The sequence below is a fragment of the Podarcis gaigeae genome, assembly GCF_964106915.1.
Source record: "Podarcis gaigeae genome assembly, chromosome: 13".
Classification (NCBI taxonomy): Eukaryota; Metazoa; Chordata; class Lepidosauria; order Squamata; family Lacertidae; genus Podarcis; species Podarcis gaigeae.
The window spans coordinates 53446821-53469046 of NC_139689.1; the positions used below are offsets into that span (position 1 = coordinate 53446821).

The following is a 22226-nucleotide window of genomic DNA, read 5'->3' on the forward strand; positions in this document are numbered from 1 at the left end:
GGTACCCCTGCCCGTACGGGCCAGTCTTGACAGACTCTGGGGTTGTGCGCCCATCTCACTTAAGAGGCCAGGGGCCAGCGCTGTCCGGAGACACTTCCGAGTCACGTGGCCAGTGTGACAAAGCTGCATCTGGCGAGCCAGAGCCGCACACGGAAACGCCGTTTACCTTCCCGCTGGTAAGCGGTCCCTATTTATCTACTTGCACCCGGAGGTGCTTTCGAACTGCTAGGTTGGCAGGCGCTGGGACCGAGCAGCGGGAGCGCACCCCGCCGCAGGGATTCGAACCGCCGACCTTTCGATCAGCAAGTCCTAGGCGCTGAGGCTTTAACCCACAGCGCCACCTGTGTCCCTAGTTAAACAGGATACACTTGTCCAAAGTCAGTGTGAATAGGCTTCCACCCCAATGAGACAGTTTCTATTTGTGTAGTCTTTTTGTGTAGAAATTTGATGTTGCACTTTAATAAGTTCCATCTTGTGAAATGATGGAACCCTGCAAGGGGTTGTTGCAGATGACTGTAGGGTGAGTGATGTCTTCAGTAGCCATGATGATTCGGGAAGGATTCCCTAAAAGGTAGCAAAGATTGACCGTGATTCCTTTAGGAAACTAGATAATGTTCAATAAAAACCAGTTGGCTGGCTGGCAATGGAGGTATCACAGGTAATAATCACATGCTCCATAAAATGGTATGCTTATTTACCAAGACCGTTCCTGTTCAGAAATAAAACTGGTGAAGCTTTTTGTGGCAGGGAAGCAGGGCAGGCACTGGGGGAAAGTGCTCATTCTACATTTCTGCGTGTCAGGCTGCTGTTAAAGGCACAAGAGCAGCACCAAACACACAACCCCCAAATTCTTCTGCATAGACAGGGAAAAGCTGTCTGAAATGTCATATTCCCTCTTTCGGACATGCTCAGGTTCAGAGATCTTCAGAGGGGAAGCCTCTGCCCTGCCACCCTCACAGGCACACTCGGTGGGCCTGTGGGAGAGGGCCTTCTCGGTGGTGGCTGCTCCCAGACAACTTTGGAACTCCCTCCCTGGAGAAGACAGTGCTCCCTCCTTGCTGTCCTTCCGCTGGCAGGTGAAGACCACCTCGTTCCAACAGGCTGCTGGGAACCAACTGCTTCGAATGAAAGGGCTGGTGCTGTGCTGTTTTTGGTGGATTGTATGGTTTTAATAAAAAAAAATTAATACTGTACATAGATACACATTTAAGTTGTGTGCATTCAGCTTTACCTGCTTGGCAGAAAAACCTAAATGGCAGGTGTCTGGAGAAAAAGAATGGCAGTCTCACCTGCCAATATGTTTTGAATGTATGTGCACTCCTTGGAATGTAACCCCTGCGTAAGTCAAGAGTTGCCTGTAATCACAAAAATAATAGTGTACTGTAGAACCCCCTTGTTCCCAACAGGCTTTTAGGAATGGGCTGCTTCTAATGAAAGGGCTGGTACGCTGCTTTTGTTGTGATTGCCTGTTTTCAAATAGTTTTATATAGTTTTAATTCTGTTACACAGCTCAGGACCTCAATACCTCTGCATACGAACCAACCCGACCCCTGCACTTGTCATCCAAGGCCCATCTGTGTGTGCCCCCTCCACGGGGGGGCGGGCAAAAATGGCCTTTTCTGTGGTGGCTCCTCATGGTGGAATGCTCTTCCCAGGGAGGCTTGCCTGGTGCCTTTGCTACATCTGAGGCCCAAGGTGAAGACATTCCTCTTCCCCCAGGCCTGCAGCCATTGAACAGTCTGGCCTTTTAAATGGGGTGGGGAAGAGTGCTCTGGTGATTTCCTGTGATTGCTTTGTTGGGTTGTTGTTTTTTAAATTATACCATGTGAATTACATTTTTAATGTTGCACACCGCCCTGTGATCTTCGCAAGAAAAGCAGTATATACATTGAATTAATAAAACTGTAAAGGATGCTTGAAAAATAGTTTCCCATCCACCCCAAACATTTCTTAGCTGATCTTATTTTTATTCAGTACAACCGCCTTCGGCCCCTGTGAGGGGGGGCAGTATAAGAATAAAAACAAGACAATAAATAATAACAAATGATGATAAGATAATAAGAGATACTTCAAAGTAGGTAAATAAATAAGCCGGTCTCGGGGTCTCGGGGCGCGCCTCTCTCGTCGGGCTCCGCCTCCGCCTCCTCCTCCTCCTCCTTCCCCGGCCGGCAGTTTCCGGCGCCGGAGGGCGGCACTCGGCGTGGGCTCCGTGAGGGCGAAGCGGGGCATGGCGGTGCCCGGCGGCGGCGGCGGCGGCGGCGGGGGCTCGGCCCTGACGGTGACCGTCACCTACGGTGAGAGCGCGGCGGGCGGGGCGGGGGGCGAGGCCGGGGCTTCGGGCCTAGCGGAGCCTCTCTGCGCCGCGGCGGGCGGGCGGGCGGGCGGAGGGAGCCCGGAGGCGAGCGGGGAAGGGGCGGCCTCCCCGTCCGGCCCTTGCGCCCCCGGCAGCCGCTCCCTCCCTCCCCGGTGGATGTCGCCCCGCTGAGGGAAGGAGATGAGGGAGGGGGGGGCGCCACACGCAGACTGGCCCCCACAGACGCATCGCCCCCACATCCATCCCCCCGTGCAGTTGTGCATCCATCCATCCATCCGTGCATTCACACGTACATCCATCCGTGCATTTGTACATCTACGTGTGCTTTCCTCCATACATACATACATAGCTTGACCCCCTTCCTGAAACCCAGGAGGTTCCAAGGCTAGAGTGCCTCAGAGCATGTGTGAATGTGCCCAGTATTAGGAACCTATGAGAAGAAGAACTGGCTCTTGCCTTATCCTTTGGCAGCCAGAGGTGTCATAGTTCCTCTGCTGTGATGTCAGTGGGTGCCTGGACAGCTGGGCAAGGGATGACTCGGAGAGACTGCAAAGAGACTGAATTTTACCTCTGCAATGAGCTCAGCAGGGAGACCCTAAGCAAGCTGTTCTTGCCCTCTTCCCAAAATCTGTTTTAAGGGGGTGCAGAGAGGATATTGAACTGAAGTTAGAGGATTTTTTTTGGAAGTGCCACTGAAATTATATACAAATGGCTCCAGAGATTCAAAGTCATTCTCTTGTATTACATGTTTTTTACTAGGAGTAAGGTCAGTAAGAGAACCTCTGCAGCACAATCTGATAAATGTGGGTAATGCAAGCTGGCTGCTCAGTGAATTCAGGGATGGGAAGGATCTTCATGGCTCTACTGGGGTCAGTAATAAAGAGTGGCCACTGGATAACAGTCTTGTAGCAGGGGGGAGATGGCAATTTGAGGGATGCAGGCAGAGACCCCGATGTGGGTTGAGAGGCCTTTGGGTTCACACCAGCCTTCTTTGCTGTGTGCTGGCTGCAGCTGATGGGGTTGTAGTTCAAAGGCATCAGGATGGCAAAGGCTGAGCCCCTGGGAGTGTAGCTAGGGGCTATCATACTCAAAATAGACCCACTGAAATCAATGGACTTAAAGTTAGCCACACCCATTTATTTCAATGGGCCTACTCTGAGTATCATTATGGTTGAACCTTTCATGTGTGAAGCTTTACCCCATTGCTCTGTCTCCATGTTAGGTAAACTTTATTTGTTAAATACTTGCTTGTAAGACTGCAGTTTGCAGCACATGTGGGCTGAGCTAAACCCAGTTTGTAATCTGAATACATTTTCGTTATGGTATTTTCAGGTAGTGAAAAACACAGTCTTCAGGTTGCTTCTCAAGAAGAAGACCGTCAGCCAACAGTGCGTGATATGGCTCTCTTAATTGAACAAGTAACGGGAGTTCCAATTTCTTTCCAGAAACTGATCTATAAAGGTAAGTAACGTTTTTATATTTGCAGCACAATCCTATGCATGGCGACTCAGAATTAGGCTCCACTGAGTTCAATGGGGCTTATTCTCATGTGTATAGGATTACATGCAAAATATCAGTTAGAACTGGTCTTAAATAACCATATACACTTGGGTGAGGATTTATTTTTGCTGAATAGCTATGCTAATTTCATCTCTTTTTAAAAATTGATTCATCCAGAGAACAGATCATGAATCAGTTAAATTTTTTTTAAAAAGATATTTATTAAGTTTTACAAAAGATTAACAATCCACAGAAAAAACTCAGAAAGAACAAACAACAAACATCAGGAATACAAACACAAACAAAGGATCATAAAGAGAGAGAAAAAGAAGAAACATAAAAAAATTCAACATAGTAATAAAAAAAGTAAAAAGAAAACTCTTTTTCATTTTAATAACTTTCAAAACCTTATTTTCCTTACTTCCTCCCGCCTTCCCTTCTTGTATTCCACTTTAAAAAAATTTTTTAGCAAGATCATTCATATTCGTTTTCATCCTTTATCCTTCCCTTTATACTCTTACTTATCTTAATCACTAGAATCCCATCATTTCATTTACAATGCCCTTAACACTCATAAATTTTACAATATTTTTGTAGATAAACTTTAAACTTCTTCCAGTCTTCTTCCACCAATTCTTCTCCTTGATCTCGGATTCTGCCGGTCATTTCTGCCAGTTCCATATAGTCTATTACTTGCATCTGCCATTCTTCCAGGGTGGGTAGATCTTGTGTCTTCCAGTGTTTTGCGATGAGTATTCTTGCTGCTGCAGTAGCATACATAAAAAAGGTTCTATCCTTCTTTGGCACCAATTGGCCGACCATGCCCAGGAGAAAGGCCTCTGGTTTCTTTAGGAAAGTGTATTTGAAAACCTTTTTCAGTTCATTATAGATCATTTCCCAGAAAGCCTTAATCCTTGGGCAGGCCCACCAAAGGTGGAAGAAAGTTCCTTCCGTTTCTTTACATTTCCAACATTTATTGTCAGGCAAGTGATAGATTTTTGCTAGCTTGACTGGGTTCATGTACCACCTATAGATCATTTTCATAATATTCTCTCTCAAAGCATTAAATGCCGTAAATTTCAAACCGGTGGTCCACAACCGTTCCCAGTCAGCGAACATAATGCTATGACCAATATCTTGTGCCCATTTTATCATAGCCGATTTAACCGTTTCATCCTCAGTATTCCATTTCAACAGCAAGTTATACATTCTCGACAATACCTTAGCACTGGGTTCTAACAATTCTGTTTCCAGCTTCGATTTTTCCACCTGGAAGCCATTTTTCCTGTCCAAATTATAGGCCTCTCTTACTTGAAAGTAATGTAACCAATCACGCACCTTATCTTTAAGTTTCTCATAGCTCTGCAATTTCAATTTATCTCCCTCTTGCTCCAAGATTTCACAATATTTTGGCCAATTAGATTCCATATTAAGTTTTTTCAAGGCCTTAGCCTCCATTGGAGAAAGCCACCTTGGGGTTTTATTCTCCAAAAGATCTTTATATCTGACCCAGATATTAAACAACGCTTTCCTGACAATATGGTTTTTGAACGACTTTTGTACTTTATCCTTACCATACCACAAATATGCATGCCATCCAAAAGCATTATCATATCCTTCCAAATCAAGGATGTCTGTATTCTCAAGAAGTAGCCATTCCTTCAGCCAGCAAAAGGCTGCCGCCTCATAATATAGTTAGAAGTCCGGCAGGGCAAACCCCCCTCTCTCTTTCGCATCAGTAAGAATTTTATATTTAATTCTGGGCTTTTTGCCCTGCCAGACAAATCTAGAAATTTCTTTTTGCCACTTCTTGAAACAGTCCATCTTGTCAATTATCTGTAACGATTGAAACAGAAACAATAATCTTGGCAATACATTCATTTTGATAACTGCTATTCTACCCAGTAAGGATAACTTTAGGTTTGTCCACATTTCAAGATCTTTTTTCACTTCAGACCAACATTTTTCATAGTTATCTTTAAACAAATTAGCGTTCTTTGAAGTCATGTTCACCCCTAGGTATTTTGTTTTTTTGACCACTGTTAAACCTGTTTCTCCCTGAAACCTTTCCTTCTCCATTTGTGTTAATTTCTTCTCTAAAACCATAGTTTTTAATTTGTTAAGTTTAAACCCTGCCACCTGACCAAACTCTTGTATTAGTTCCAAAGCTCTTCTAGTACTAGGGATTGGCTCCTGTAATGTCAAAACTAGGTCATCTGCATAGGCTTTTAATTTGTAATGTTTAACTCCGACCTGTATACCCTGAATCTGTTGGTCCCTTCTGTTCAGCAATATCTCCAGGACTGAAATAAAAAGTAGAGGGGAAATTGGGCAGCCTTGTCGTGTCCCTTTCTCTATCTTAACTTCTTCTGTAACTGCATTGTTCACTATTAATTTTGCCTTTTGTTCCGAATAAATCGCCCCTATACCGTTTCCAAACCTTTCTCCCACCCCCATCCCTTGGAGAGTTTTCTTCATGAAACTCCAAGAAATATTGTCAAAGGCTTTCTCAGCATCAATGAATATCAATACTGCTTTTGTATTAATATTAGCTTGTAGTTTTTCCAAGATATCAATTAAATTCCTTGTGTTATTTGACATATGTCTACCTGGAAGAAAGCCTGCTTGGTCTTTATGTATGATTCCTGCTACAAAGTGAGTTTTATTCATCACATGCTGAAGTACGTGCATGTATTCTTCTGTTTTTCTTACTAATATATTTGCCCAGGCACTGTGTATTTGAGTCAAGCTTACACAACTTTGGACTCATCAACCTGAACACAGCCTACAAGGCATGTATGATATTTGACACACCTCCCCTTTTTTTACAGTTTCATGCATTACACAGGAGATATGAGAGGCTTGTTAAGCCCATAATGGATGGTGGGCTCTGTTCACATTAATGGGTTACAGTGTGCTGGGTCAGTTTTAATGTTTCAGATTTATTATAGTGCATGTAGTTTGAAAAGGAACATGAATGTTATTACTGCTACACTAATTTCCGGGATTCTCGTAGCCATTTTAAGGTATTAGGAACCTGTGAGAGAAGAATAACTGGCTCTTGCCAATTGTTGAATTTTATTTTATTTTATTAAACTGAGTATCAAAGTAACGCTAAAAACCTTTTCAGATGATTTCATTTGTCTTCTGTTTCTGTTTTGTTTTGAAAAAGTTTTGTTTTGTGCTTTCCTTTTAAAGAGAACTAAGCTGGATATTTTATCAAATAAATAGAGCCTCTTAAAAATTATGTTTAATGAGCACAGCCTGTTCCACTATAAGCAGCTGATTCTCTGTGATGTCACAATATGCTTTGGCAGTCAGAGGTGTCATAGCTCCTCTGCTGTGATGTCGGTGGGCACTTGGACAGCTGGGCAACTGACTCAGAGAGACCGCAAAGACCTTCGAATGTGAATTTTGAAATCTATGAACAACTGTTGTTATGTCATTAAGGTGTGCCATAGGCTTCCAAGTGATACCTTGTATCAATATCAACAACGAGCATTTTTGGAGCCTTTTATGTTAATCAGGTGGTGCTTTCAGCTTTATGCTGGTATAGGTGTATAAAAGGTATGCCAGTTGTTCCATATTTGTAAATGAACATAAAACTGACTCTTCATTTTGTTTGCTGAAGTTTCCCAAATAAATTTGTAGGTTTCTTTGTTTTTCCTCCTAGGAAAATCCCTGAAAGAAATGGAACAGCCTTTGGCAACATTTGGAGTTAAAAACGGTTGTAAAGTCATGCTGATTGGAAAAAGGGTAACTTTCATTTTATGAAGGCTGTGTCTCTCTTTCCCCTCTCCCTCCCTCCCTCCCTCTCTCCCTCTCTCTCTCTCCCCCTCCACACACACAAACACACATGGATGAACATGTAACGTTGAGCTTCCTAATGTGAGAAGTCATATTTTCCCCCCTTGGTATTCAATAAAACATTTGCTCACTTGCTATTTCTTCTCAAGCGCAGAGCACTTTCTCCTTGCTCTCCAGTAAGGAAAACTGACTATGCTTTTGTTTCCCCGTTTTTTCACTTTTGGAGGGGGTAGTTTTATCCGATCCCTGGCTTGGATCCACTATTTGCACTGCTGCACAGCCTCTTGCACAAGCATGAGCAGACGATGTCTCTCCATGCAGCACTGCAATGTGTTACAGGATGAGAGGTGGTAAATAAGGAAGGCTGCAGCACATAAACCCTAATGTTTTTAGTGGGACTTATGTGCCTAACTTGCTGTGGATTCTTTCCCCTTTTTCTAATGTCTTTTCTGCCTTCTGTCCTCTCTGTTCTTCCCTTGTTGCTCTTTTTTTGTTCTGTTTATCTTAAAATGTATTATTTTGCCTTTTAAAAAATCATTCACAAGGCAGTACGCAAAACATCTTCAAATACTGTAGCCTCAATTAACCAATAACCTTGTTTTACTGTACTTGTTCCTACCCAATAAACTCTCTGTTCTCTACTGAAATTTTTATGTGCATTGCATATCTGTGATAACTTCTCAAACAGAACTGGAAGGAACCCAAATCATCTAGATTGGGGTGGGGAACCTGTGCCCCCGCTCCCCTTGATGTTGTTAGAGTACAGCTCATATCATATTTGAACATTGGCCAGGCTGGCTGGAGCTGATTGAGTCCAGCAACATCTGGGGGACCACATATTTTTTTACCCCTGATCTAAAAAAATTTGCTTTTTGAAAAGGAACCCCTCCTTTTCCTAACGACGCAATTTAAAATACATGCATCTTCCAAAATCTTAACTGTAGCTGTATGTTACTGCTTTAGATACTGTTTTATTTTGCTGAAGAACATAAAATAATAACTTCTAGGTACATATTAGTATTTGCCAACAGCAGTAACCATCTTTACTTGGTTGCACATCCATTGAAATAGTGAGTCTATTGATTTTTTTAAAAAAAACAACACCAAGCAAATTGATAACTGTTAGAAGTAGAGAGAAGCAAGGAGGCTGAATGGAGTAATAGCAAGCTTCTAAATCTTTGTTATTGTATGGTAGAATAAATGTATCATAAATGTTAGGATTGATGTAAACCTGTGCCATCTTGTTCTAAATTACCCAGAATAGTCCAGAAGAAGAGACTGAATTAAAGAAATTGAAAGATTTGGAGAAATCTGTGGAACAAATAGCAAAAAAAATAGAAGATGTTAATAAAGAGCTTGGAGGTATTCAAAAAGTAAGTTGATTTCTTATTTCAATAGTTTACCTAGCTTTATAACTTGTAATTGTTGATACTATATTTCCTAATTTAAATGAATTTACCTCAAAAGATCGGTCACTTATCTTGATATTTATGCCTCTTCTAGAAAAATGCTCTAGCTATTTCTTGACTCCTCTTTTAATCCTTCAAAATAATAAAGGGTGTATAATAGTATTTTGATAAACAACATGATAAATTATATTATCTAGATAAGATGTCTTCAGGTATGCTATAAATTTTTATGAGAAATTAAAATTTCCATACAGGGATTTCTAGCAAAGAATCTTCAAACTGAAGCTCTTAACCAGTTGGACAAGCGGATCAAGGGAACTGCTGAACAGTTTATGAAGATTCTGGAACAAATTGATGCCATTGTGAGTAAACAATTATAGTAATAAGTTGTTGATCTCAGAAAGAACGTTTAGTTGTACTTTCAAGTATTACTGGCTTCGGAATAGTAGGCATTCCTAGTCACTTAGTAGACACCAAATTAATGGCTTTTTAGGGCTCTTTTATGAACCCGTTGTTTCCCTACTGATAAATAGGTATCTCTGTTATACTGCCCATTTTCTGTAACACAAAAACAATAGTTCTATATACACTTTCTGCATAAGGCATCCTATTATCATTTATCAAATTATTCACTGTATTCAGTTTACTAACGTTCCCACTCCAGAAAAGCGATACAGCCGTCCCCCCACTCACGCAGGGGTTTGTGCATAAGTGAAATCACGTCAAGTGGGACCTTCTAAAAAGCCTCTAAATGCCTGTTTTCCCCTACTCTCCAGCTCTCCACACAACTCTCTCTCTCTTCAAGTAGTTGAAGTTCTGGGGCCGGCTGGAGGACAGCGGTGGCTGCTACACTGCCCCATGTGTCAGCTGTTAGGTGGGGAGGCTGAGCAGCCTAAACAAAGCCCCACTGCACCTCAGGTCTCTTTGGGGCTTCCTCTGCCCTCACTGACGTCCTCTTCAGGCTCTGGAGAGGGCCTCCTTATGAGCCACGAGGACTCACTAGCTCTATCCCACCATTTCCTTGTATTTATTTATTTTCTAGCGCTGCACATATGCACAGTTGTGCGCGAGTAGAACACGCGTAAGTGGGGGTATACATACAGTTGCCCTCATGCATCAGAGGCATTTTGAACAGTGGTTTCCCTTTCCGCTAACTGGGAAGATGGTACCAGAACTCTGGAAAGGAGGCAGGAATAAGCACCTTTCAAAGCTGTGTAGATGAGCTGCTAACGTTCTAAAGAAAAACAGCTTTCTTGCACTTTTGGAACTTCTCATGTACTCCTCCAGACTAGCGCCCAAAACTTACAAATTCACATGCAATTTGTCCTCATAGAAGCAGAACATTTTCTTCTACATATGTTTAACGTTTTGCTCACAAATGGCAGAAAAGACAAAGAAAAGTGAATCCTGTTTTTTTTTAAAAAAAAAAAAACTTTTTAAAAGTTGGAAGGACCATTTCCTGCACAGTGATTTCCCCACACCAATATTGCTTCTCTGTAGGAAAAAGTGTTTGCATTGTGTTTATCGTAACATCACAATTGGCAGAATGTGTCTGTTTCACCAAAGGTATACATGATAGAAGTCTGCAGTGCATCACAGCTTCTTACCATGTACATATGCAGCAAAATAGGTACATAACATGTTCCTCATGAGTGTATCTGCTCTTTCTTGCACAGAAATAATAACTGAGTCTTAAGCTGTTATAATGTGAGAGGTTTTCTTCTACTAAGCTTGTGGGATTCTGGGTCCATTTGAAGTACAGTCTGTTACACTGGCTCGGGCTTCAATAGCCTTAAGAGAACTAGGGTTTTGTCAATGTATTGTAGGTTAGGAAGACTAATACATCGCGAGGTTCAATATCCATCTGTAACTACAAAATCAGATTCAGGTTTTCATTTATTACAGTGTGCATGCTAAATATTAGCTCTTTTTGTCCACAAAGAAATTGGGAGATACTTTCCTATAAGTAGTTATTTTTTACAAAACATTTGTAAAATGTTCCTAGACAGCTTACAAGTAGATCAAACGTTTAAATGCCAAAATTTCCATTCCTTTTATCATTTCGTAGAATACATATTTTAGAACCTTATTTATAGGTTGCAAATTATTCATTCCTTTAGGTATTCAGCTAATTTTTATTCAGAGTAGACCCATTGCAATTAATGGATCTTAGTCTTATTCATTAATTTCAATGGGTCTTCTCTGAATAAAAATTATCTGAATACCACACTGAAAGTCATGATTAATTACATTCTAGCTCCAACAGAGCTAGGAGAATGAGATCAAACACTTTTGTGTTAATAGCCAGTCATTGTGTTCCTCATTTATACTTGAAGAACTTGTTTAAACATGCATTAGTAACTTTAGAAAAATGAATTGATGTGCTTATGCAACTTCCTTAGCTAGACTTTGCAGATACGAGGGGGTGTCTGTAAGACTGCTTAAATAAAGATGCACATTTAAATAATTAGATAACTGGTTTTTGTGAGCTTTTCAAAATATTTTGGAGATGAAAATACTAGTTTTGTAACCTTTAAAAACCTATTTTCTCTTTCAAATATTGGACTAAATTAAGTTCTGACCATTTATAACTTAGAGATGTTATAAATTTATTACTTAGTTAACTAAATATCCATTCTTCTTTTTTCTTCCAAAAGAGCCCAGCGCAGCAAACATCAAAATATTAAAAAAGAATAAAAACATATTTGAGATATTGTAAAGCTAATTAGGAACCAGCTAAAAAACATTTCAAAGCACTTAAAGGTAAAGGTACCCCTGCCCGTACGGGCCAGTCTTGCCAGACTCTAGGGTTGTGCGCTCATCTCACTCTATAGGCTGGGAGCCAGCGGTGTCTGCAGACACTTCCGGGTCACGTAGCGAGTGTGACAAGTTGCATCTGGCGAGCCAGCGCAGCACATGGAACGCCGGTTACCTTCCCGCTGGTAAGCGGTCCCTATTTATCTACTTGCACCCGGAGGTGCTTTCGAACTGCTAGGTTGGCAGGCGCTGGGACCGAACGACGGGAGCGCACCCCGCCGCGGGGATTCGAACCGCCGACCATACGATTGGCAAGTCCTAGGCGCTGAGGTTTTACCCACAGCGCCACCCGCGTCCCAAAGCACTTACAGCATCAAAGCACTTACAGCATCTAAAATCTTTAAGAGAGGGTAATGTGGGTTTTCATAAAATTTTGAACTGGAAAATCCCTGATAAAGTTACACTGCTCAACTGAAAGGGATGTGACTTAGTATTTTTATTTGACTTACATTAGTTTAAAAAAGGCCTTTAAAAAGTAATGCTGATTTTACATGCTGTGTAAAATCTGAAAAGTTTTTCCAGTAGCCTAAAGTAGTTGAAGTATTTGCTTAATCTGTACTTGGTGCAATTCAAAAAGATCAAATTCTTCAGTTGGAAATGATTTTTATTGGAATGTTTTAAGAAGGCATAGACCTTGGGAGTTGCATAATGTAGTGTTTAGCATAATAATTAATAATGCAGAGTTGTATGGAAGGGCACAAACTGGAAGATGAAATTGAAGTCCAAACAGATGAACCCATCCCAACATTTTTATATTTCATTATCACTAATGTAGCAGTCCTCTTCGTCACTACAATAGTTCTGTGATGTAGGCTAGTTATTCCCACTGTAAGATGGAGAACTGAGATCGACTTGCCTACAAACCATCCAGGGAGCCAGGCCTGAGAGAAAAAGGACTGAACTTTGGTCCAAGTCCAAAATATCTGTTGGGCCACACTGGCAAATATGGATCATAAGAAGGTTCTGCAACAACTATGTGAGATACAGCTTGATACAGATCAGGGAGAAATTGCCTTTCCACCCCTAAAAAAGCAGTGATCATAAAATGATAATTATAAAAGCAACAAAATCCAGAAAATAAAAAGCAACAGGGACAGCACACTCAGAATAGATAACACATTCAAGAATGCCTTACTGAAAAATTCATTAGAATAATATTGTTGTTAATTGAAGCCTGAAGATAAAGTGATCCAGCCTGATATCTCAAGGCAGAGACTAGTTTCATAGCTTGGCCACAACCACCAAGATGCACCTCTGATGGTAGTGAGATGCAGAACCTTCTCTGGAGACTGAAGTGTGCAGACAGGTTCATATGGGTAGAGGGAGGTTCTTTAGATATCAAAGTCCCAAACCGGATCTGAATTGAAATAGCCCATCTGAAAACATTCCAAATGAATAATGAACCAGGCTCCCTCTGCAAGATGTTGCTATCACCAAGCCCTTAAACTGCAGTTGGTGACAGGGTCTTGCACAAGCACCCCAAAAATTAAATTATCTTTATTGATGAACTTTATTTTAATTGAATATTCAAATGTTATTGTAGCTCAAGGTGTATTGCTAACTTCACCTCTTAAAACCTTGAATAGTTGGACAACGTATTCCTGGAGAGGAGACGTAAGCTGACTTAAGGTAAAAAGGAAAGATGGTGAGATCTGATTTGAATGTTACTGTAATGTTTTTCTCACACCACCAACTCGGAGTTGGTGACGTTAAGATCTGTTTGGTGCTGTGATCCTGTGTCTGCCAGTTGCCTAGTGAATATGAGCTTTCAAAACACAGTCTTGGGGATCTTGCTGAGGGTTCACAACCAGGGCTATTTCTGAGTGGATTCCTTAAGTAACTGATGTGAAGCCTGTAGTTATGACAAAATTACAAATGTCATGTTCCAATCATATATATTATCTATCTGTATAGAAGAGGCATAAGGTGCCCTTCAAATATTCTTGGACCAGCTCTCATCAGCTCCTGTAAGCATAGCCAATGGTCAGGGAGTTTCTTTATTAATTGAATTTATATCCCACCCTTCCTTCCAGAGGAGCCCAGAATTGTAGTCTGACAACATTCAGTGGGCCACAGGTTCCCCATCTGTGGTTCAATACCGACACAACAATTTGTTTCTTCCTATCATTTTTAACAAGTTTCCCTTGGTTCCCTGTAATGCACTTTTGAATTATGTCTGACAATTAAGTGCGCTTCTTGTATTACTTAGGAAATTCTTAATTGCGTTTTCCTCTTGCTCGGCACAGTATTCCCTGCAAAATGCAGACCTTCTTCTTACAGAAGGTAAATTGTGTTTTAGAACTCTCCACTGAGGGAAACGTTTAACCTAACTAACACAGTCCCTATTTTCGGAATAGAATAAACTGGCCATAACACCATTTCGGATCCAGAATGGTTCAGAGGATACTTCTTGGCAGTCTGATGTATGCTTTGGTGGCTAAGAGTATGAGCCAGGAAATCACTGGTTCAAGTCTAGCCTCAGTCACCAAGTCACCAGGTGGCCTTGGGCATGGAAGTGTCTCAGCTGTGGCCTCCATCAGCAGTATGGGATGATAGTACTCTGGGACGTTGTATTGAGCACTTGAGAATCCTTGATATTTATCTATTTTATTTAAGGGCTGTATATCCTGCCTTTCAACAGGCTCCCAGGGTCTCTTACAAAAAGTTAGAATTACAGTGGCTGATATTCAATGTTCATTATACTCAGAGTAGACTCATTGAAATTAGTGGACTTTCCATTTCAGTGTGCCTGTTCTTAGTATGTTTAAACATTAAATATCACCCAAAAAAATTAAAACAACCACTTTGAAATAACCACAGTATGAAAGAGCATTGTTATTTAAGTAATCTTTGTGCCCAAATACATTGGTGTAGTCAGTAGATTTTTCACCATATCAGTCTAATTGGGCAGACTGAGGGGTCTTCTGAACCATTTTGTTCCACTGGGATAATACATAAATCCTTCTCCAAGTTCATAATTTTATGTCTTTTGCTTATCAATAGTATCTACCGTATATATACTGTGCACTAATAATTCTGTGCCAAGAAATCTGGGACCTGTATATATTTTTATATTTTTTTAATACCTTGTTTTTCATAATTCTGCTTTTTCCAGTTATGTGGTAGCTTAAGAACTATGCTTGCCTGTGATGCCTTGTGCTGATAGCTAAAAATCCATCCCAGTCCATCCTCTGATTTAGGTTTCAAAGTGTGGGGGTCACTTTCTCCATTCTTCACAATATTGGAGGCTAGCAGTATTTAGCAGGGAAGGACAGCTGAGAATTTAATACCTGGTGAAAATTTTCAAGTTGGTCAGGCATAATTGTAAAATATACAAATATATATATAGGCGATCATTGTTGAAAACCTGTGTAGCATAGATTTTAAATCCCAAATGAAAGGTCAATATTTCATCCATATTTGTTCATTCTGAAAAGTTGTTATTTAAAAAGGAACTCTCTGTGGAAATCACTGTGATGTATCTGCACCATGATTTCTATAATTAGCTAACATTTCTGGGCCCATAAGCAAAACTAAGGTGACACTAGTGTCAGCTTATATTCAAAAGAACCCTATGTTTAGAGTTAAATGGTTATGGAAGCGGTATTCAAAATTAGCTTGTAAATGACAAGGACGGCATTTTTTGCATTTGAAATATATAGATCCAGGAGAGAAAGAATTATCACATAACTATCCAGGGTGCAATGAACACAATTTGGATAGTTTTAGGGTCCGCCTACAGAATAAATTCAGGAGAAGGCACACTCCTCTGTCAAGTTTAACCAAGAGCCTCACATGTGGACCTGAATTCCACTTTCATAGCACTTTGTGTTGCTTGATGAGGGACTTGTGTGAAGAGGAACTTGGCATTCTGGTTTTTTGCCTGCCTATTCTTTTGAAAGCTAGGTGGTGGCTGCTTCCGGTGGAAATGTTAAGAGCTCTAGTATCTATTGTAACTGAGTCTTTCATTTTGGTAAGCCTGCTTTGCAGATGCTATAACTGTTCAAATGGCCTAGGATTGCACATAACTTGTGAGAAGACACACAAAGTCCTATCTATCTGCTCTGCAGTAATTTATGGCAGAGGTGGGGAATGGGATCCAGCCGGCAGACAGTGGAATCGTGTGTCCGTTTTTTGACCACTGCAAAGCATTTTGCCAGTGCCACAATCAGCTGGTTATCAAAACTTGTGAAGGCAGATGTATGGCACAGTGCATGACCTGATTTGGGGTTCTTGCGAAGCCCCTTGCACATCACTTTGTAGGTATGGTCAGTGCTGCTCCATCACCTACATGGAGAGGCCTGGTGGGTCCTCCATGGCTGGTGTATAGAGTGTGCTAGGCATGCAGCAGTATAAACTAGCAATGCCATTGGACTGAGAGTTTAATGAATTTAGATTATATAGGTGATTGGTTCTGTTTAGGCTGTCGTTAGAATTGTGCATATACCTACTGAGGGTACCTATTGCAAGAACTATATTTGGACATACAACTTTATATATTGCTTTTATAATTAGACACCATCCATTTTGTTTTGCCACAGACTCTCCCAGAAAACTTCAGTGACTGTAAACAGAAAAAGAAGGGGCTAGTGAAAAAAGTTCAGGTAAGTCCTGTACCAAGTGTCACTGTGTTCATATGATTAGGAAGTGGAACTTCCAAGTTTCTTGAAAAATCATATGACCTCTGTTAAAATCTCAAAAACAAAACTCCAAACTTTCAATCATTTGATACGCATATAGTCAATCTCATTAAGAAACAGAGAAATAATTTTAAAAAGCAAATAAGTATGTACACGTTTTTATCAAGAAGTGAAGAAAACACAAGCATCGTCCTAGCTATGTGTTTATTACCATTTGTATTGGTTACATTTCCCATGCAGGACCTTGGAATTGCATTTTAAATTTCAGAAAATATAAACAAAATAGTAGTCCAGAATAGTGTGCTGTTTGACAAAAGCCCCTAGAAGTCACATTGCTTATCAGTCTCAGGCTTTCTCACACTCCTCAGAGGAGCATTCGGTAGTTGAATACCTGATCATCTCTTTCTTTTTTCCTTGCAGACTTTCTTGCAGATAGCAAACATTTATATTTGAATAGCTGAATGGCAACAATTTCATGGATTCCCAGTGTTAATCTATTGGTTCCTAAGTAGTCAAACTATTGCTATTGGGAGTGAGCCTTGGGAATGCATGTGCTCCATTTCTCGTGTCTTAACCCCTCCTGTTCCTGTTCCTTTAACTGTGGTTTTGCATTACATTTGCACCATTGCCTAATTTTGGTAAACACTAATCATGCTCCCTCTCAGCTGTGATTTACAAGCCCACTATCAGTTTGATCTCTTGGTCAAGATGGAAACCATGATTTTCAGATGTAAAACTTTGGTTAAGAAGAACAGGAAGGGTGGGTTCAATTCAAATTAAAGAGGGTAAAGAAAGCTAGAGGGAGGGAGACCCATTCCTGAGGCTGGCTTCCAAATCGCAAACTGGCTATTGCTACACCAGATCTTAGGTATGTTTTATAAAAAGAGTTACTTGTGCCTATGATTCATAAGCTAAGTTGTTCTTGCTGTCTTTCCTATATAAAAAAAAAATACTATGCTTGGTTTTTAGATAAAAGGTAAAGGTAAAGGTACCCCTGCCCGTACGGGCCAGTCTTGACAGACTCTGGGGTTGTGCGCCCATCTCACTTAAGAGGCCAGGGGCCAGCGCTGTCCGGAGACACTTCCGGGTCACGTGGCCAGCGTGACATCGCTGCTCTGGCGAGCCAGAGCCGCACACGGAAACGCTGTTTACCTTCCCGCTGGTAAGCGGTCCCTATTTATCTACTTGCACCCGGAGGTGCTTTCGAACTGCTAGGTTGGCAGGCGGGTTTTTAGATACCCTATTGCATTAAGCCTCATTGTCCTTAATTTTGCTTTTAGGGTTTCCTTGCACAGTGTGATACAGTGGAAGGCAGTATTGGTCAAGAAATTGATAAACTGCAGTTGAAGAACATGGCCCTGGCAGAATGAGGCATTACTTTAAGTAACTAGGAGAAATAATTGCTCTGTGAGCAAGAAGAAGAGTTTGCTCTTGATTTTGGAGCACCTGTTTAGTATTCAAAATTTTATTTTAAGCAGAGTCCAGTAATCATGTTGCATGTTGACCATTGCTTACTGGTTGTCACGTGTTCTGCTTAGATGTAAAGCTCTTCTTTCCAAAAAATAATACAACACATTCTGCTGTTTTTCTTGACTATATTTCAAAACATGCCTTTGTGTGATCATATTTGTTTCGGCTAAACTACATGTTGCTTTCCTCCATTAATCGTTCAGAGCAACTACTGTAACTATGATGCTGTTAAGTAAAATTGTGTATGTTCTCAGATGTAGGAAAGATGTAACCACCTGAGGTTTTATCTGTCTTACTTTCAGGATGCCTAAATTTGAATGTACTGTAAGATGTATTGTGCTTTTAACTAGTGGCTGAACATCGATAAGGTCCTTGATGGTCATTTTTACATATTTGTGATATATTGTGTATATGTTCTGTGTTCTCTTTGGGTAGTGGAGGACATTCTGGAGCAGGAAATTCCCATCAGACTTCCTGTCTCCTACGGTGGGGGAGGGGGGCAGAGTTAGTCACATGAATGATGAATGTGACACAACAGCCTCACAAGAGTTTGGCCTACGCCAGGTACTTGGTTAGCCGCGTGCTTCTCAGTTGTGGAGGCTGCTGAGCAAAACACTGATTCCCCTGTGCAGCAGCTCCCACCCCACCTATCCCAGAGTCTCTCCTCCATACAGCTAGCAAAGGCACGGAAATACACCAAAACCAAATCCTGAGGAGAATTATGGGTCCTGTAGTGCCTAGGTGCTTCACTTGCCTAGGCTGGTGAGGATAATGTGTACTGTTGTGTCAGTTTTACGCATAGCTACGCTTAGGAAGTCTGAGCAACATGCAGGCAAGCAGCTTGGCATGTGTGCCTGGTCAGTGCGGGGAGGAAGCAACCTAAGCAGCAACTGCTCAGGATGACCCCCTCCGTTCTCTGATGGTATCCATTGGAAAGGTTATGGTGGGGGGGTCCATTCTAATGCCCTCCAGCTGCTGGGCACCACAGGGGTCCACACCTTGACCACAAAGTGCACAACCCTGCAAAAATTAGAAGGAAGAGGGTGTGATTGCTGGTGATTGCTTTCCTGCTGCGTTAAGATGACAGACGGTGCTTTTCTTAACATTGCATGCTGCTGAATCAGGCTAAGCTAAGCAGCAGCAGTGGGCTGAGAACATTGGTGTAAGCAAAAAGTGGCAGGTTGTCTCACCTGCTTCTCACCCACCCCTCTGTAAGGAGATGAGGAAGCCCTTTCCATAGTGTAACCTGGTGTTAGAACCTATTACAAGCAAGGAGGAGGGAGAGCTCTCTGGGAAGAAGCCCAGAGAACCAGAGTCTATGCCTACCTCTTTATTTGCCCCAGAGAATTTCCAAGCCCTGCTGCTCAAAGCAGTTATGAAGCCTAGAGGCGACAAGTAGATGTTTGCAAGCGAGGGGAAGCCTGTGAAGGAATTTGTAATCCTAGCTGGAACTCTGTGAATCTCAAATGAAAGGGAGAGGAGTGGGATTCCCCTACCCCTTTTAGCAAATCAACTCAGGAATGATCATGTTATACTACCTACCCAAGAGCTGTCCAGAGACCTTTTCTTCCAAGAAAGGAAAGGAGTTGCAAGGGACTGAACAAATGAATTTGCCCTCTGCAAATTCCATGAGGCTTCTGCCATCTGTAATGTCCTCAGCAGCTTACTCTTCTTTTCACCAAGGCCTTAACAAGTTCTTTTAATTCTCCACCAGAGCAATGGACTGAGTTGTCTTACTCAGATGCAAGTTTCAGCTCAGAAAGCTGGTCAGTAGTCCAGGCTTCAACTAAATTCAAAGTAGCCACCCCCCTTGCTGCCACTTGAGGAAAATCTTAAAAGATTAAAGGTTGTGCCTTCTACAGTACTTCAGTCTTACAACATCTTCCTCAAATTAAAGTTTATCGGAGACACTCGTGGCCAAAGAGGGGGTGGCATTAGCAGCAGCAGTGTTCTCCAGTCACAAAGTGTTGGTCAGACTCCTGGGGTCAGGGGCAATAGCAAATGGCAGGCTGTCACCAAAGGGAAAAGGATGTTGACAAAATTCTACCTAGTATAAGACTAGCATATTCCAGAGACTATCGGGTAAGGAAATGGTAAACAATAGATAGGTGCTTGATTTCCCCTCCCTTCCCCCTGATTTGCTGGAGCTTCCTTCTCTCATGACAGAGACACCGGGAAAATATACCTGCTGCTAGCTGTTATCTCATTTCATGAACATCAGGGTGATAGAACCAGTACCATCCAAAGAGAACTTCTTTGGCATTTTATATATTTTACAATGCGAAAAAATATGGAAACTGGAGAGCCATTCTGGATCTCAAAACTCTTGAATAAACATCTAAATTGTAAGTGGAAACTTTTGAGATTTGTAACACACACACTAAAAGCAAACTACTTTCTGGTCTCCACAAAGGCCAACTCCACATGCCTGTTTTCCCATGTTCCTATGGCTTCAAAATGCATTTTTGAAACAAAGCTGTGCTTCAGCCTTGCCTCCACCCAGAGACTGTTCACCAAGATCATGGTGTCAGTTGCAGCAAATCTCTGACTCCACTACCTGGAAGATACTATCAGATCTTAAGAGTGTGGGGACTGCGAGACAAGTGTGCAGTGTCTCCAAAGCCATGGTTTCCTTATAAAGAAGATAAAAGTTGCTTCCTACAGTGAAGTGCCTGTCACACCTGAGAAGTCATCTTCAGCACTATTCAGTATAAATTGTTCCTGTTTCAAGAATGATAGAAAAAGAGGGAGACACGACTCTGATCCATGAGACTAGGTTAACTCCTTTCCTAGTGTTCTGACATTATTATTTTTTAAACAAATTCCAGCAAGCTTTTAATTTCCCCACTTTGGGCTTTTGTTTGCTTTAGGCTTGCATTTCTACTGTTTGTTAGTCATAATGTTTTACTGTGCATTCAAGAGAACAGTTCTGGTTTCTTTCAATCGGTGCCAATACGCTAAATGCTTTTATACCTTTAGCTGCTTTGGGAATCTCCAATCGGGGAGGAAAAGCAGGTTACAAATATGAATAAAATGTGAGCCTCAGAATTGTACTCTTGCCATGTCAACCAATGAGGTGCACCAGGAAGAAACACTACTAATGCAAGTAGGCTGAGGTCCACTCTCTCTCTAATGGAGGTGGAGCACATCAGGGAATATATTTAAATGCAAGGAAACCTGCCCCCTCCAATCCTCATCACAGACTTCTTTTGAAACTCCCTCTGTTCTATGTCCAGGGCTGCTATATGAGGAAACCAGTCAAACCAATTCCTGCAGAATTAGTAACAGTTCTTTGGAGACACAGCATAAATTAAATGGCAGGATTCTGCAACAACATTGAAAGTAACACTATAGGCAACAAAAAGACTTGTCATACTAAATCACAAACCCGGAAAAAAGAAGTTGTAAATGCTAGGATGCTGAGCTGGAGAGATTGTGGTCCAGGTCCAACTCAATGAATGGATGTGGCTGGGTCCACAGCCTGGTGGGGGCAATAATGTAGCCTTTTTGTCTGAAGAGTGAACTCTACATGAGCGGAACACAGGGTTCTGTGGCTCTTGTAGGGTTAATGAGGATGTATATGAAACTCCTCAACCTGTTCAAAGAACAAAAACAACTGATAAGAAATTATTGTTAAACTCAGTGGTACCTTTCAGTAAACATGCCTGGGAGAAGGCAACTAATTAGCCTGCTCTTAATTAACAAAATGTGTATATAAACCAATTGATTGTAAGAAAATCTCAATGCAGTTTACAGAAATATAAAACATTAGCACGTTCAAGTTAAAAAATTACTGTATATAAAAATGTTCCAAGGTATTATTAAAACCAACAGTAGCTAAAAAGAAATAAAACACATGTACCTTCTGTTTTAAGTAATCTTATGAATGTATCCAAAGAAAAGAAAAGTTTGGAAGCCTGTGAGCCCTCAAGATTTTCTTTCCTGGGAGAAAATTTCTTTTGAAAATCAGTGATGATTACACATTCTAAAACTACAGCCAGCTTCATGTTTGCTTTGGTAGCACGTATACTAGTGATGCTTTTTCAAAACAAATCAAAATACAACAGTTTCAGTCTATTGTATGTATTGCACTTTAACTGGCATATTTCTTTTTAAATATGTAAAGAGTGTTGTTCATCACTTGGGGGGGGCGGGCGATCATTGGGCCAACCTTTCCCCTGGTGTGTGTGTGTGTGTGTGTGTGTGTGTGTGTGTGAGTGTGTGTGTGTGTATGTATATATATATATATATATATATATATATATATAT

General features: G+C 41.2%; 1 protein-coding gene and 2 long non-coding RNA genes across 4 annotated transcripts; 1 reads left to right on the top strand and 2 right to left on the bottom strand.

The window, feature by feature from the left end:
* Positions 1-429: 429 nt before the first annotated feature.
* On the bottom strand, positions 430-2764 carry LOC310830296. The gene is made up of 2 exons (XR_014557554.1): positions 2656-2764; positions 430-564 (listed from the first exon to the last, which is right to left on the bottom strand). It is a non-coding gene; the product is annotated as an uncharacterized lncRNA (long non-coding RNA).
* Positions 2116-20306, top strand: BAG1 (BAG cochaperone 1). The gene is made up of 7 exons (XM_083709942.1): positions 2116-2294; positions 3647-3775; positions 7488-7570; positions 8881-8994; positions 9285-9392; positions 16389-16451; positions 17768-20306. The coding sequence occupies exons 1-7, from the start codon at positions 2228-2230 to the stop codon at positions 17855-17857; spliced, it is 654 nt and encodes a 217-aa protein (XP_083566068.1). The 5' UTR covers positions 2116-2227; the 3' UTR covers positions 17858-20306.
* LOC310830285 lies at positions 14910-22134 on the bottom strand. 2 transcript variants are annotated; one of them, XR_014557539.1, is made up of 2 exons: positions 21346-22134; positions 14910-15137 (listed from the first exon to the last, which is right to left on the bottom strand). It is a non-coding gene; the product is annotated as an uncharacterized lncRNA (long non-coding RNA). The 2 variants fall into 2 exon arrangements; XR_014557540.1 differs by lacking the exon at positions 14910-15137 and adding an exon at positions 18043-19788.
* Positions 22135-22226: the final 92 nt, after the last annotated feature.